Source organism: Ceratosolen solmsi, unplaced genomic scaffold, assembly GCF_000503995.2.
Source record: "Ceratosolen solmsi marchali unplaced genomic scaffold, CerSol_1.0 scaffold39, whole genome shotgun sequence".
Lineage (NCBI taxonomy): Eukaryota > Metazoa > Arthropoda > Insecta > Hymenoptera > Agaonidae > Ceratosolen > Ceratosolen solmsi.
The window spans coordinates 1,134,685-1,150,235 of record NW_011948433.1 but is presented as its reverse complement, the minus strand read 5'-3'; the positions used below and the strand labels follow the sequence as shown (position 1 = coordinate 1,150,235).

Sequence of the window (15,551 nt, the reverse complement as noted above, 5' to 3'; positions counted from 1 at the left end):
GAACATAAAAATATATCATCGAGTCAATGAATCATTATTTTATTGCCGCTTCGAGATAACTCGACAACATTTCAAGAAGTACACTTTCTGAATTTAAAACAATAAAGTAGTTTCTGTTAATTGGAAATAAATAATGATAATCGATGATTCCCCATGATATTCACAATGAATTAGGCAATTAAAAGTAAAAACATAAAGTAAAAAGTAAAAGCAATATAAGAAAAAAAAATTTTTATAATAATAGTTTCAAAACTAACTAGCTAGCTTATATGAAAGACTCGATTTGGAACTTAACATTATCAGACTGCAATATTTATAAAAATATATAACAAGTACAGGAGAGGTATAGGTAAAGTAGCTTTTAAAATAAAGAATTCATAAAAAATGTGCAAATGTGAAGACATGTAGTCAAGGTCTGGATGATAGAAAGAGAGAGAGAGAGAGAGAGAGAGACAGAGTGAGAGAGAGTGTGTGAGAGGGGGGGGGAGAAAGAGACTGTCTCGGAAAGTCAATATGAAGACTTGGAAAATAGCCCAAGTGTGGGACAGAGTCGATGGATGTGCAATGTGTTTTTCGCGTGATCAACGTCTTTAAATTATAATATAAACTACTCCTTCTTTCGGAAGAGTAAACTCTTCCTTTTTTAAACTTTACTTCAAGAGCTAAAAGCTCTTCCAATTTCCTTTATTACATTTTGTTATCAAAAAATTTTTCTTTCCTTAAATATATTTTATATAGTCATTAATTAAATTTCAATGTTACCGTATGAGCTCAAGAGCCCATAAGTCAATAGCGTAACAATCAACATCGAGGTGATAGTATTAAAAAGACCAAGCGAAAGCGTTAAAAGTACCTCAAGTTCATATTATTTATTGCACAATAAAATTATTAATTCATATTATTATTAATTAAAATATTTTATACCCAGTTTATACATTGCAAATGCTTTAAATCAAATCAAACATTTATTTTATATAAAGTCAATATTGAAATACATTTTCTTTATTTTTCAATTAAAATTGATTTGTAAAAACTTGACTTTTATAACTGATAAAAATTTGACATCCTTCCATTTAACTATTGTATTGAATTTACGAATGAATAGCAATCGATAGACTTATATTTATTATCAGTATAATTTTCGATATTTTTATTGTATCGAGCTACAATACGATTCTTAAACTGATTTTTCATTTACTTCAATTAATGTATAAGAATGAAAAACGACATTTAAATATAAAAATATTCCATGTTTAAATTGCATTAATAGAATTTATTTACAAGCCCCAGCCCGATTATATAGTTATAATAAATAAACGCAAACACCTACAAACGTATAAATACTATAATATAATATATCCTTTATGAAATTCGATTTATCGAAATGAATTTCAAACATACTTAATGTTGAATTTATGAATGGCTACCAAAGCCTTTTTCTTTTTAGTTGAACCATTTGCAACTGACTTAGGTTAATCTTACTGTACACGTAATGCATTTTGCTGATACTATACTAGTACAAAAGTTTACATTATAACTTTAGTATTAAATGTTACATTCGTACTAATTGTGGTGGCATCGATTCTGAAGTAAAGATAAGATAAAAGATTAAAGATTAAAGAATAAAGATTAAAGATAAGATTTATAAGTAATTTATTTAAAAAGTTTAAGTAAGTCAATTATGAAGTTATTTATTTAGCCAATTAAGTTGTCGATACTTTACAAAATATTTGTGGAAAAAAATTATTTTAAAAATAACTCGAATGAAATATGAACTAAAATAATTGTAAATTATAATTATAAAGCATATTTTAAGAAAGTTTAAAATTATCTTAATTATCTATTTGCATTAATTTTTCACATTAATTATAAACTAAAAAATTACTTTTCCGAAATGAAATAATCATTTTTCTTTAATTAATGAAAATTTTTCGAATAATCGAACAATTATGTCGTTATTTAAATTAGAAATATTCACTTTCAGATCATAGTCATTAGATATATATTATATCTATATAATATAAAATTTTACTAATAAAAGAGTAAAATTTGAAAAGATTTTATTATAAAAAAATATTTAAATTAAAAAATTAATTCTAAACATTATAAGTTAATTACACATAGAATTTAATTAATGTAGAATACTGATTGTAAAACAATTTAAAATTGCTAATTCATGTTGCACATTAATTTTACATGCTGAAGTTAAAATGGTTATGTAATTTCTTTGAAAATATATTCAAAATTTCCTTCAATTTTACCCTGTATTTATAATTTTAATACTATTTTTATAATAATTTCTGAATAATTGAACGAAGTTTTTAGTAATTATAAATATTATTTATATAAAGTATTCTTCTTCATTTGTACAATAATTTCATTTATAAAATATACTTATTCACTAATTATCACCGAAATTAAACTTTACTTTTTAACATTTATTTTTTTAAATATTAAAAATGATGAGTTTTAAAACTATAATGCAGATTATAATCTTGTTTAAGCACGAATTTTCTGTATCTAGATTATTATCGAGAACAATGCAACTGCAAAAAAAATGTATATTTTTTTATGTAATATACTACCTACTTTTAAATTTCAGGTTACAATTCATAAAGTTTCGAAGACATCAATTATATAAATTATATTTCGATATTTATAATTTTCTATATAAAATTGGTTTGTCAAATTAAAATAATTTTCGCCGATGTTTCTATCCTATAGAAATAAATGTACTAGTGTACGTCAAGAGAATTATCTATATCATTAGATGAAGAATAAATAATAGATTGAAAAATAAAATTGTAATGCAGCATAAAATAATTGGCTTGACTGGATAGGAAATACAATTCAACTCAATTTTATTTGAATTAAGTTTCATTCTCTTGGTAAAAAAAAAAAAAAACAAAAATCTTATTTCATAGAAAAATTATAATAGATTTAACATTTTGTAAATAAATTTATTTCTGTCAAGGTATTATCTGATTAATTAGATTAATGTTATTTTAATACTCTCAATTTATTATATTATATAATTTATATTAATTCTTTGCACCACGAAAATTAAAATTCTGACAAACTTCAAATTTAATTTATACATTTTTTATGGATTCATAATGTCTGTAAAACTTTAATATGGTTGGCATAATGTTAACGCTAGAAAGTTTAAAGATGATAATATTTAAACTCGACAGTCTAATATATGAGGACCTAGCTTATAATGAAAATTTTTTCCTGATAATAATTTTTTTTGAAACAATTATTGAATATGATACTGATTTATGAAAATGTATTGAGTTTTTTTTTTTACTAAATAAAACATTTATATCATAAGAATTTTTATTGAATTAAATTTATTAGTTTTTAGGGGCTTTCATATTTTAACTCATTATATTTATATTCGAAATTTTTCAGATATTTACTTATCAATGATATTAATGTCTATTCTCTTATTTTATAAATTAACTTGTTTCCTTTTATTCGAAACGAAATAAGCACATTTTGTATATGAAATTTATGTACTTTTTATATTATAATAAGTTTAATATACAAGATTGATATATTAGTAAAAGACTCTTAAAAATAAATTATTTTAATTCAAAACGATTCTGTAATTTTCATATTTTGAGAATTACATTTTTAAAAAAGAATTAGAATATTATATTTTATATTCCTAAGTAATTGCTGCGCCTGACATATGTAGCTAGATGCAATAGGAATTAAGATAATGCGTTAATATATTTTCTACAGTAATTATATAATCATCGTTCATTATAAATAAAATTTAACTATTGATTGTATTTATACATGTAATCTATTTTTACTTCAATTCTTATAATGAGTTAGACAAAAATAATTCATGGACTTTCTACACTGACTATCGCTATTTTTTTGTTGTTGTCATTATTTCGATATTACTTAAACTTTGTCTATAAATAATATTTTGATGCTCTTATAAAGTCGATTAAATTACTATTTAACAATAATCGCGTTTTCTTTACTATTTCGCGATCAGAAAATTCTAGAATACACGTTAAGTAATTTTGCTTACAATATTCTTCTACTTCACTGTTTAGTTCGATCGATTTGTTGTATAGCTTGTAATATATTCATGTTCACATTCTGTTTACGAACTTGAAGAAGCACTCAAGTTGAAATGCAAATGCTGCAAAAAATGATTGTTAAATGAAATAACTATTGCTTAATTAGAAAAATTATCTCTAAATAATTGGATCGTTCAATATTGATTATGTCCGTTAGAACAATTCTTGTTAATAACCAAAGCAGAACAGAGTTGAGAAAAATAAACAGAAGTAGGATTAATCTAAAAAAGAATAATCTGTCGTGAAATAGTACGAACTAGAGTGGAAGAGAGGACAGTATACCAGCGATGAATAGAGGATAGAGCAGAGTAAAATAGAGAGGAAAAGATTATATTCATATATATATATATATATATATATATATATATATATATATCTTAGATGTAATAATAATAGATATTCATTTATTTTATTGGCTGTATGCAAGTGGAGGAATATTGTACTTGTACAATCATCATGCGATTCGTCGAAAGTGCATAAGATTTTTCGTAATACTCGCGCCTGTCAGTTTCTATAGCATTAGCTTCACTCGAGAAGCCTTAGTGTATCGAGTATCGATGAGGCTTCTGCCTGATGCAACTGTTTAGGATGGCATCCTATCTATTATGTTCGAAGAATGAAGTTGCTGCTATTGAAATAAGTGTTCTATAATAATAGAGAAAAATTTTGTGACATATATTTTTTACCGCAATTCCGAAAACAATCAGTATTTAAGAAGTCAATTTTAATATAAAATTGATAGCCCTCATTTCCTAAAGAAATCGGTCTATAATAAGGGTAGGTATGTGTATATGTGTGTGTGTGTGTGTGTGTGTGTGTGTGTGTGTGTGTTATAAATAAGTAACTATACGAATCTATAATGATGTTAAATTTGAGTAAATTACATGGAGTTTAAGAGAATTTTATAATTATCTCTTTTTATCATTAAATCTGTTATTGCTTACTTTTCTTTCATAAAATTTTCAAATAAACTTACTTCTATAATGATAAATATTGTTATATTCTACGATTAATAATCCTATATATATATATTACAATTGGAAAATTTGTCTTTATTTTAAACATAATACAATTTTATTATAATGTTTCATTAAAATATAGTATTGCTTCAGTTTCATAATTGTACATGATTCAAATTCATACAGTAAATTTCTTGATTTTTGATTATAATGAGAGCAAATAAAACTTAATCTAGAAAAAATTAAATATTTATTTTACTTCGTATACAAGTGAATAATTATTACCAGATTAACCACAATGAAAAGCATTTATAATTAAGCATTGATTTTCTATGTATTTACAATTAAATTTCTTACTTAACATTGTATCTTATTAAGTACTATAAAATTTATTAAAACATGTTATAACCTCACGTAATATCCTTCAAGCCCAGTTTTCAGCATTTGATGTCATGGAAACTCTATTTTTTATCATCATACATATAACATTAAGAAAGGATTTAAAATACCAAAGTAAGGCTAGATTATACAATATTATATATATATATATATATATATATATATAATATATATGCATCGCATCGGATTTTGCGATAAAAAATAATACTTTAGTACAAAAATAAAGGACAAAAGTTTCACAGCAATAAACATGCGAATTAAAAATTCCAATTGCTCGCGGGCATTTCTTTAGCTTATATTGATTTTTTGTATCAACGCGAGCAAAGGCAGAAAATATAATCAATGTCAAATCAAACAATATAAAGTAATATTTATTTTTCAGCTAAATGAGGCTAATGGAACCGCTGGGCGTTGATCTGGAAGTCGTGAAGCTTTCAACGCTGAAACGATGGTCCGATTTCCCGACGCAGCATCGATTCACCGATTATTCAAACACGCTCGGCGACTCCGCGCATTATACCGTCAGCCCATTTCCTTGTCAGCCGTCGGTAAACAATAAAATTGCAATATGGTAAGAACTTGATGTGGTAATCTTGAAAGTTCATACTTATATGTTTCGCAAAATAAAAGAATTTCGTTTCTTACGCGTCAACAAAACAGAAACCAATCAAAATTTTGAAAAACGAAAAGGTATATAAAAATAAATAAATAAATATATATATATATATATATGTATTTAATATAATTAATATAATTAATATTTTTCATTGTAATAAGCAATATTTATTACAATTTGTATTATAATATGCAATAATTTCTTACATATATAAAATGAATTGTATTAATTCATCGTTTAATTATCTATGTTATAAATAATTCAAAATATAAGCTTGAATAATTTTTTAACTTTACTTAAATCAATCGATGCAATGGCTAAGTTTTAAAAAACTAACTTTAATCAAATTTACAATTTCAATCGCATAACAACATAACGCAGACTATCTAGCTTTGTAGAGTTTATCCAGATTAGAATTTGTATTTACAAATGTTCTTACTTGAATGGATCGAGATAAAGTATAAGAATATACCTTTCCATATATAACCTCATTTACTTATATGTAATTCGGAATAAAATGTATATGTTATATATAAGATACTCAAATACTACAAATTTAAACGTATTAAACTTAAAAAATAAACTATTTAAATTTTAATTAACGAACATATTAAAAATTTAAAATGTAAACCATTTAAATTTGAATTAATGAAAATATTTAAAATTGATTTAAATTATTAATATAATTAATAAAAGACCATAAATCTATTATAAATGACATAATTAAACAAATATAATTATTTGATAACTATCGTTGTATTATATTCATATTTTTCTAGGTAAGAATGTATAATTACCGATAAACTTGCATTAGAACTTCTAAATCATAAAGTTGTACACGTCGTATAAATTTTATAAGTAGTAAATTATAAAATTAATTACCTATCTATATTTTCAATCTTAATCGTTATGAAGCAAAAAAAGAAAAAAAAATCTCAAACCAAATTGAAATTATGCTATAATGAGTTTATATTGAAAATAAATAAATGTAAATAAATGTAATGGATAATTTAAGACATTAAATTATTGTAAATATAAAAATATTAATTTACAGCTTTTTTTTAATGAAAATTTGTCGATTATTTCATGAAGTTGTTTGAAAAATATACTTTGCATAATTTTACAGATATATAAAATGATATAAAATGATATATAAATGAAATAGAATTAAAATCTATGATATAGAAATTATTGATATTAAATTTACCTTTAAAGAATTAGCTATTAAGTAGTATAGTTGGCAATTATTTATAAATTAACTTGTACAAGAAAAGTTCAACATATGTATTACAATGTTATGTTGTACTATCTTACTAAGAATTATGTCGTATTAAGATTTAGTAAGATTAATATATAAGTATATTTGATACTTTTGTAAGTATTTACGTATATATTCACTGTTGTTTATCATTTATCTTTCAACCAAGAAGAGACAAACATGTTTATATAATAAATTTATGTTGACGTAGAATTTAGACATGATAATTACAAGTAAAATGATCTAAAATATTTTTAAAATTATGCAAATCTATTAATTCCTAATATAAATTAATGTTTCTTTTATTGAAAATTAGAATCTGTTTTATAGAAAATACAATTATAATTGTTATACGAAATATTTGACATCAAAATTTACATATAATTATATATATTTCTAAAATTTTCTTTCACAAATATTAATAATGGACAGAGAAATTTTATATAATTTTAATCGAATTTTCTTTCAGGACGGGAGACATAACAGTTTTACAGGTGGATGCGATTGTAAATTCCACCAACGAGACTATGGACGACAATAGTCCAATGTGCCAAAGAATTTTCACTCGTGCCGGTCCTGGCCTTAAAAAAGAAATTTACAACGAAGTAAAAGGTATATTTGTATGTATTGGAATAGTCTCTTTTTTTTTAAATACTACGCTGACTGAATTGAATTTTTATCTTTATTTATTTTATATTTAATTTTATTGAATTTTATTTCTGATTCGTCTTAATGTATTTGCATGGGAAAGTGTTATTTTTGCTTATTATTATTTTTAAGATGATAATTGAGGAAAATTTTAATTAGCTGCTTTTCGACTAATTTACTTATTATATTATATAAATGATATTAATTTGATAGAATGCAGAACTGGAGATGTAAAGACGACTCAGGGTCACGGTTTATCCGCTCGCTTTATTATTCATACCGTAGGGCCTGTTTACAACACGAAATATCAAAATGCGGCAGAAAACACACTTCACTACTGCTACAGGTACGATATAAAATTTTTAATTTTTATATTGAATATTAAAAATTGAAATAATAGTAAAAGCATGATAATTCGAATACTAAATCTGCTTTTCTTTTTAGAAATGTTTTGCAAAAATCATATGAGTTAGGATTGCGTAACATTGCCTTACCAGTCATCAACTCCATTCGTCGCAATTATCCACCTGATGCAGGAGCACACATAGCCCTTAGTACGTTGTATTATTTTCAAGCTGTAATGGAGATAATGGCATTGGCCATTTATGTTGTCCATTACCGCATTTATTTTATAGTATTAAATAGAACAAAATTTATAGCGACGCGTGATTTATTTAAAAAAAAAAAAAAAAAAAAAAAAAAATTGATCGCACCAGATACATCAATTTACTTACATATATGGATTAAATATTAAACTATCAGATATAATAGATATTTGATTAAATATTAAGTATAATTACATTATAAAGTTACTAGTAATATTAACAAATTTGTATTTATTGTTCATTAAACAATCACGCATCGCGTTTGGAATTATTTTCCTTAACATGTGATTTAATAAAATTAAACATACTGTGAATACCTTAAGAATTAATCATTATTGTAAAATTATATTGAAATAATTTATATTTTCATATTAATTATAAGCTACGTAATATAGCATTCATTTATGAATTGATATACGAATGAAAAATAATGTATTCATTGTGCATCATGTGCACAAATATAACTATGAATTATTCAATAATCAGATATTTAATTGCGTAAAAAGTGCAAAATCTTATAAACAATAGTATATCGAACACAGAATGTAAATATGTTTTGTTGTTATAATAATATTTATATTCTAGAAAGGTAAAATGATAATCGTAGGAATTTCATTTTACTTTTACAATTATCTTACTACAATTATTATTATGGTATTTTAGGAACTGTGCGACGATTCTTGGAACAATATAGCGAATCAATTAATTGTGTGATATTCGTTCTTGAGCCGTGTGATCTTGGCATTTACGAGGTTCTACTATCGCTGTACTTTCCAAGAACATTGGCCGAAGAAGAAAACGCTTGTTGGCAATTGCCAAGCGACGTTGGCGGTATGGATGGTGAACCGCAACTTCCCGATAGGCAAATTCGAATAATCGACAATCCTCAACATGCCTTGCATGGTATTTTTCAAATACTTTAGAGTCCTAATTTAACATTGAGTTTGCAAATTAACAGGCCATTTCTCATTGTAATATTAAATTAGCAAAATGGTCGCAAAATAACATCCTTGATATTTGTAAGCTACTATATATTAGACTTATTCCGAAGCCAAATGATTATTCGCATGTAAATTTGGCATACGAATAACGTCAGTCATTTTTTATTAGTTCGTGTATTTAATAATATGTATATAATTAAGTAACTCGCTCAATTTTAGATATTTTAGATTTAATTTTTAAGATAATTTACAAAGCAGTAAATCTAATTTAATAAGCTATGAAATTATTTTTCATTTAATAATTTCATTTAATATTATATACATAATATAATAACGTGTTTTTAACAGTTCTCTAATTAAATAAACTATACATGTTTAAATGTAGGAGCTCACAATAAGCTTTAATGTAATTTTTATCCCTTACGAATAAAAATAATCAATTTTTTATGCGCCGATCCTTGTATTAAGTCCGCGCCATTTATGAAACAAAAGGTTACTTATTGATTTCCATAAAAAAATTAAATATAAATTAAATTAAATGTGACATAATGACTTTATTTTCGTTTAAAGAGCAATTGAATAATTTTGTTGATATTTATATTTTAGTATGTTAAGATGTTCATGTATGAAATACTTTCCTCGTTTATGAGCAAAAAAAAAAAAATAATACAATGTACTAGAAAATACCCGAGAAAATGTAATTGAAAACTATTTGAATAAGTTTATTCTTTATTAATAAATTAACCATCCTATAAGGTTATATTTATTTAAATAAAAGTTAAACGTAATTTAAATAGTATATTATAAGAACACCTTAAATTTATACTTATTAAAATATTATACGTCTAGGGGATGAAACCGTTGATCTCACCACTCACCTGGAGACGTCGATTAGCCTTGGCGAGCATGCCTTTACTCAAATGCAAGGTGATCTCGATCGCCAACGGCTGCTAGGTGAACGACCTACCGCCGACCCTCTAGCCGATATTATGCTGAAGCAGATGCAGCATAAAGAACGGTAAGTTTCGACTTTGTGAATTCATAATATACGTGACCGTATTTTTGCATAATTTTGTGCAAGGCGCAAATCAAATGTAAAATTTATTTAGAAGAATAAATTTCATTTAATAGCTCAGAAGGTATTGTGCAATATACAATGCTAGCTTACAATAAATATAAAGTGAATAAAATATTTATAAAATATACGGAAAAAACATATGTAATAACACATGTTAAGTTATTTTTTCATTATAACCTGTAAATAAATTAGCAAGTGCACACGAAACGAACTTCGTTTTAACTGTGCAATTGTTATTTTTATTATTAATTATTACAATTTAGTAGATGTTTACATTTTTAGATTTCTAAATTTCAAACTGAATATTATTTATATTTGAGCAGCTATAATTGAGATATGAATTAATTATATGAAACTTTATTGCATATAAAAGTGATACTAAATTTAACTTATTAGACCTAAAACTTAACCATGAATTAAATTTATGAATAGAATAAAATATTTAATGTCCTGATGCAAAAGAGGCTCATAATATATGCAGCGCTTAAAGTAATTACAACGCTTATTTATAAAAACATTAAGATTTGAAACAAAAATTATAAAATACATTGATTTACATTTATTATAATATATAAGTAAAATAAAATTTACTTAAAATAACATTTAAACATAATAACATCACCAGCGGTGATGGCAATCTTAAAAGACACTTGAATTCTAAACAATTTCTGCTCAACAATCTTATAATCATTATAATTGCATTTTATACAACTTTTTCGTATTAAAAAGCATTAATTTTTCAACAAATGAGCTGAATTATCCAGAGATCTATTATTCATAAATGAAGGGTAGTTTGCGTTGGCGCAAACTACCTAAAAATTAAATGGATTGCTACTATAATCTTGAGTCTTATATCGCTAAGAAGAGACGTTAAAATGAGAAGAGGAGTGAATCGTTATCATAACGTGTTATATTGAAGCGTTGCATCACAAATGCAAGAAAGGCGGCATATAACAATAGCGCTATGATTGAATAAGCGTCATTGAATTGTCGAGACGTCTCGATCGTTATATTCGTTAATAAATAAATGTTTAATAATCCCAAGTCAACCGGCTAAATGGAGTTTTTTTTTAGAATCGCGAGTTATTTTTGTCGACCGTCTTTTCATTAATTGAACGGCTCATTAAGGCCGACGAAATTACGTGCTGGAATGACCGCGCGCAATGGTTCAAGTTGTGTGCTCGTGGTGGGTGTGGGGTGTATTTGTAACGTCACAATAGCTGCGGGGGTGTCAACGCGTCTGCACGATGAATTATCGATCAAAGCACGAATTCCCGACGGCACCCCCGATGCCGGATTCAACCCCGTAGCTGCCGCGAGACAAAAATAGCTTCCGATACACTGGAAATAGAACAACGACAATGATAATAACGATGTCGACCTAGTGTTCGATAATTCAGCCTAGCAGCCCTCGTCGAGGGAACTCGAATAAAATAGAAAAAATGGGTCGGCCGAGGCTTAAACCTACACCAACCAGTCCTCGTTCGAGGTCAATCCATTTTTCGTAGGCCATCATAAGTGAACGAAATCCAGCGCGCATGTGTATATACTTTATTACAAGCACGATAATAACAATCTAATTTCATCGAAGTTGTATGCGATTGTTTCCTTATACGACATCTAGGCGTCATGTATCGCTATATCGAGCGGATTACTCTTCTGGAACTGTTGCTTATTCATTCTTAAGTACTTACAGGTTTAATTTTATCTGAAATAAATCGTAATGTACACCCTAGTTATCATTCGTTTTAACAAATATCAAACTTTACTTTCAGTATTTCTTAAAAGTCTGTCGTAGTTGACAAATTTTAAAGCACGCCGTGAATCTTTTTATCATGCATTATAGAGAATTTGAAAAATTGATTATTTTGCAAATAATTCTCTATATTGATGAGATATCTATATTTATGACTTGAATATTATATTTATTTTTATCAAAATTAAAATTAAAATTTGTATTTAAAATGAAAATTATATATATATAGAACTTATTAGTTTTGTATCTAAATGATCCATATATTCTGCAATTAATGTTTAATAATATAATTATAATTGTTCATTAATAGGTTTTTAGCTATTTATTGCATGAACAAAATATATAAATACATAGTTATACTTAATTATATCGTGTTTAATTAATTTATTTGAATATTATATCCAATAAATATTACTTATATAAAAATTATTTAAGAGTATATTACAGTGGTATAAGTCTGCATATATTAAATAATTTTTCCATAAGAAAGATGTATTTATTCGATAATATTTATCGATAATAATATTTCGTTCAATATTTAACATTTGTAACGCGAACAATTATAAATAAATAATTAACTCTTACTCTTACGTCTATTTTTAATTTTCATAAATAGAATGCTAATATTTTTTTTTTAAATAAACCAATTATTTACAATAAGTTCTACATCGATTCATTATATACTACATATCAACTTTAAAACTATTAGATAATTATGTATTTGAATATTCTAGTTACACACTCTCAAAAATTCAAAATACCTAAAAATCATTTAATTACATAATTATAAAATTATAGTTAATTCTTATTGAAATCACCAAAAACCTATGCATGATTATTCAAAATTTATTCAATAACCAAAATTAAATAAACTGAATTCTAATTTAAATTAAACGAAAGTTTTAATTCTTATATTATCTATAAGCAATAGATAGAGGAAGATAAAATATTGTTAATGGAGATTTAATATGATAAAAAGTAGTTTTTATAAATTCTTTTTCTTTTTGCTGATTAAAAATAAACATTAATTATATTCATCTTTTATTTATATGTATTTCTGTCAGCTGTAATATATATATATAGTAATAAATATAGCAATTATGATAGAAATGTTTAAATACATAAATAGGAAATAAATTATTAAGTTAGTAAATAAAGAAAAAATTAATACGTACTGAAAATTACTATAGTAATTTAACATTATTTTTAAAACAATCTAATTCAATTATGATAACGAACAAATTATAATTGTATATACAAGTAACACTTAAGACTTCTTATTTTACTTTGTGTCTTATAATTTAATATTTTTAAAATCCAATTTATTGAAATTTGCAGTAATAATTTTCAGAGTTAACCAGTGATTTTTTTTTTATATTTACAATTGTTTAATTAAAAATATTAACATCTTATAGATATAACTGGACAATTGTTCATGATTAATATTTTGTATGTAATTTTGTTTATTTTAAAACCATGATGCTATTAATATAGTTTATGTACAAATTTCTGATCATAATCTATTTTTATAAATTTAATCATAAGACTATTGGGGCGATGTAAAATTATTATTCAAAAATATACATTAATAAATTGATAATATTAAAATTAGAATTTTGAACATCGTTTTATAATTTATAAAAAATTATAATAATCATACATGAAAGTTTATTTTAATCTATTTGTTATAGATGGAATATTAAAAATATGATCGATTTCAAAGCAATATAGAATTAATATTAAATTAATTGTGTGTTACAAGCAAAATTCGCGCAATAAAATAATAATATATAGGCAGGGTAATGTACGTCAGAGATAAAACAAATTGGATTAAGATTTTGAAATAAAGTTGATAAAATTTCGAAGTATACAGTTATAAATCTGCCCAGTTGTAAATATACATTTTATATTTAATTTTAAATAGATGAATTTTGTGCAAAATGTATTTTGTAAAATAATTCTCCAAAGCAGGTTATGGTATATTAAAAATTCGTTATCTAAAAAGAAAATTTGACAAGAATTTTGAAAAACTATAAATGGTTTTAATGTTAATAATAATAATAATAATAATGATAATTGTGAAAAGGAAATATTATTATAGATTGTTTTTTTTATTAAGTAGAAATTTTATAAAAATTTTCTTTGACGACGTAGAGTAACAGTAAATAAATACTATAATAGAGTTTAAAAGAAAATTAATAATTCTAAAACGACAAATAACTAACTTCAGACTGTTACTATTGAACAATGTATCATATAAAACATATTGTATGTAAAGTTAAAGTGGATAATAGTAAAAAAACTACTGAAAAGAAAACTTGTTACATGATACGAAAATTTAATCTGGGCTGGCGTTAACTTGATCTTTCCTTTACGACAAACCGGAGCCTCATGAGCAAGTTCATCAGTAAATACACTTTGAGTCACGGAAATAAATCACGTCGTGAAGTACATTGCAAGGCTTAAAAGGCGCAAGACCTTGAACGAGATTTTCGATCCAGAAAGTACTAGCAAACCCCTTGGCTTTAAAAGGTAGCCCGTACACTCATATAAAAACTTCACTCAGAAAATTAAAAGTATTTCTAAAAATATATTGTATTTTGCATCAAACGGTCTAAATGATCCTTAGATGATGATGATATGCTGTTAGCGTAGAACTTAAACCTAATATCTATATACTGTATTTTCATATACTTCGCTATATTTATTTGTATCAACCGAAACATTAACATTTAACAATAAATATCATATATTATCTTGTATATTGTATATTGTATATTGGATATTATATATTGTATATTGTATATTGTATGTGTAGTGTATTGTTTTAGCTTTTATTGTAGAAATGTAAGGACGTTTTTTGCGTAAGCATATAAATACATAATTAGATAATTCTTTGAAGACTTTATGATTTAATAAGATACCAAAAAAAATCTCGCATACAAAGTAAATAATTTTGTAAAGATGATTTTTAGCAAACAAAATTATCACAGATTATAAATCTTACCGGATGTTTATGAATAATTAAGGTCAGTTTTATCTCTTCGTATGTATACAAAATCTTCATTTGTGTATAAAAGTGCTAGTATTCAAATGTTATTCCGATAAATTATGTATGTCATACATTTTCTAAATCCTATAGTGCAGTAAAATAACGAGAATTACTGACTTATTTTGAAAAACTTAAA

At 24.8% G+C, this 15,551-nt stretch overlaps 1 protein-coding gene across 1 annotated transcript in view; it reads left to right on the top strand.

Moving 5' to 3' along the window:
- The window catches only part of Gdap2 (ganglioside induced differentiation associated protein 2), a 53,084-nt gene that overhangs the window by 23,434 nt on the left and 14,099 nt on the right, over nt 1–15,551 (top strand). The window contains exons 2-7 of the mRNA XM_011502407.1: nt 5,844–6,032; nt 7,805–7,947; nt 8,197–8,329; nt 8,428–8,537; nt 9,252–9,491; nt 10,379–10,547. Of these exons, the coding sequence (XP_011500709.1) occupies nt 5,848–6,032; nt 7,805–7,947; nt 8,197–8,329; nt 8,428–8,537; nt 9,252–9,491; nt 10,379–10,547 (980 nt within the window). The 5' untranslated portion in view covers nt 5,844–5,847. The remainder of the gene's footprint in view (nt 1–5,843; nt 6,033–7,804; nt 7,948–8,196; nt 8,330–8,427; nt 8,538–9,251; nt 9,492–10,378; nt 10,548–15,551) is intronic.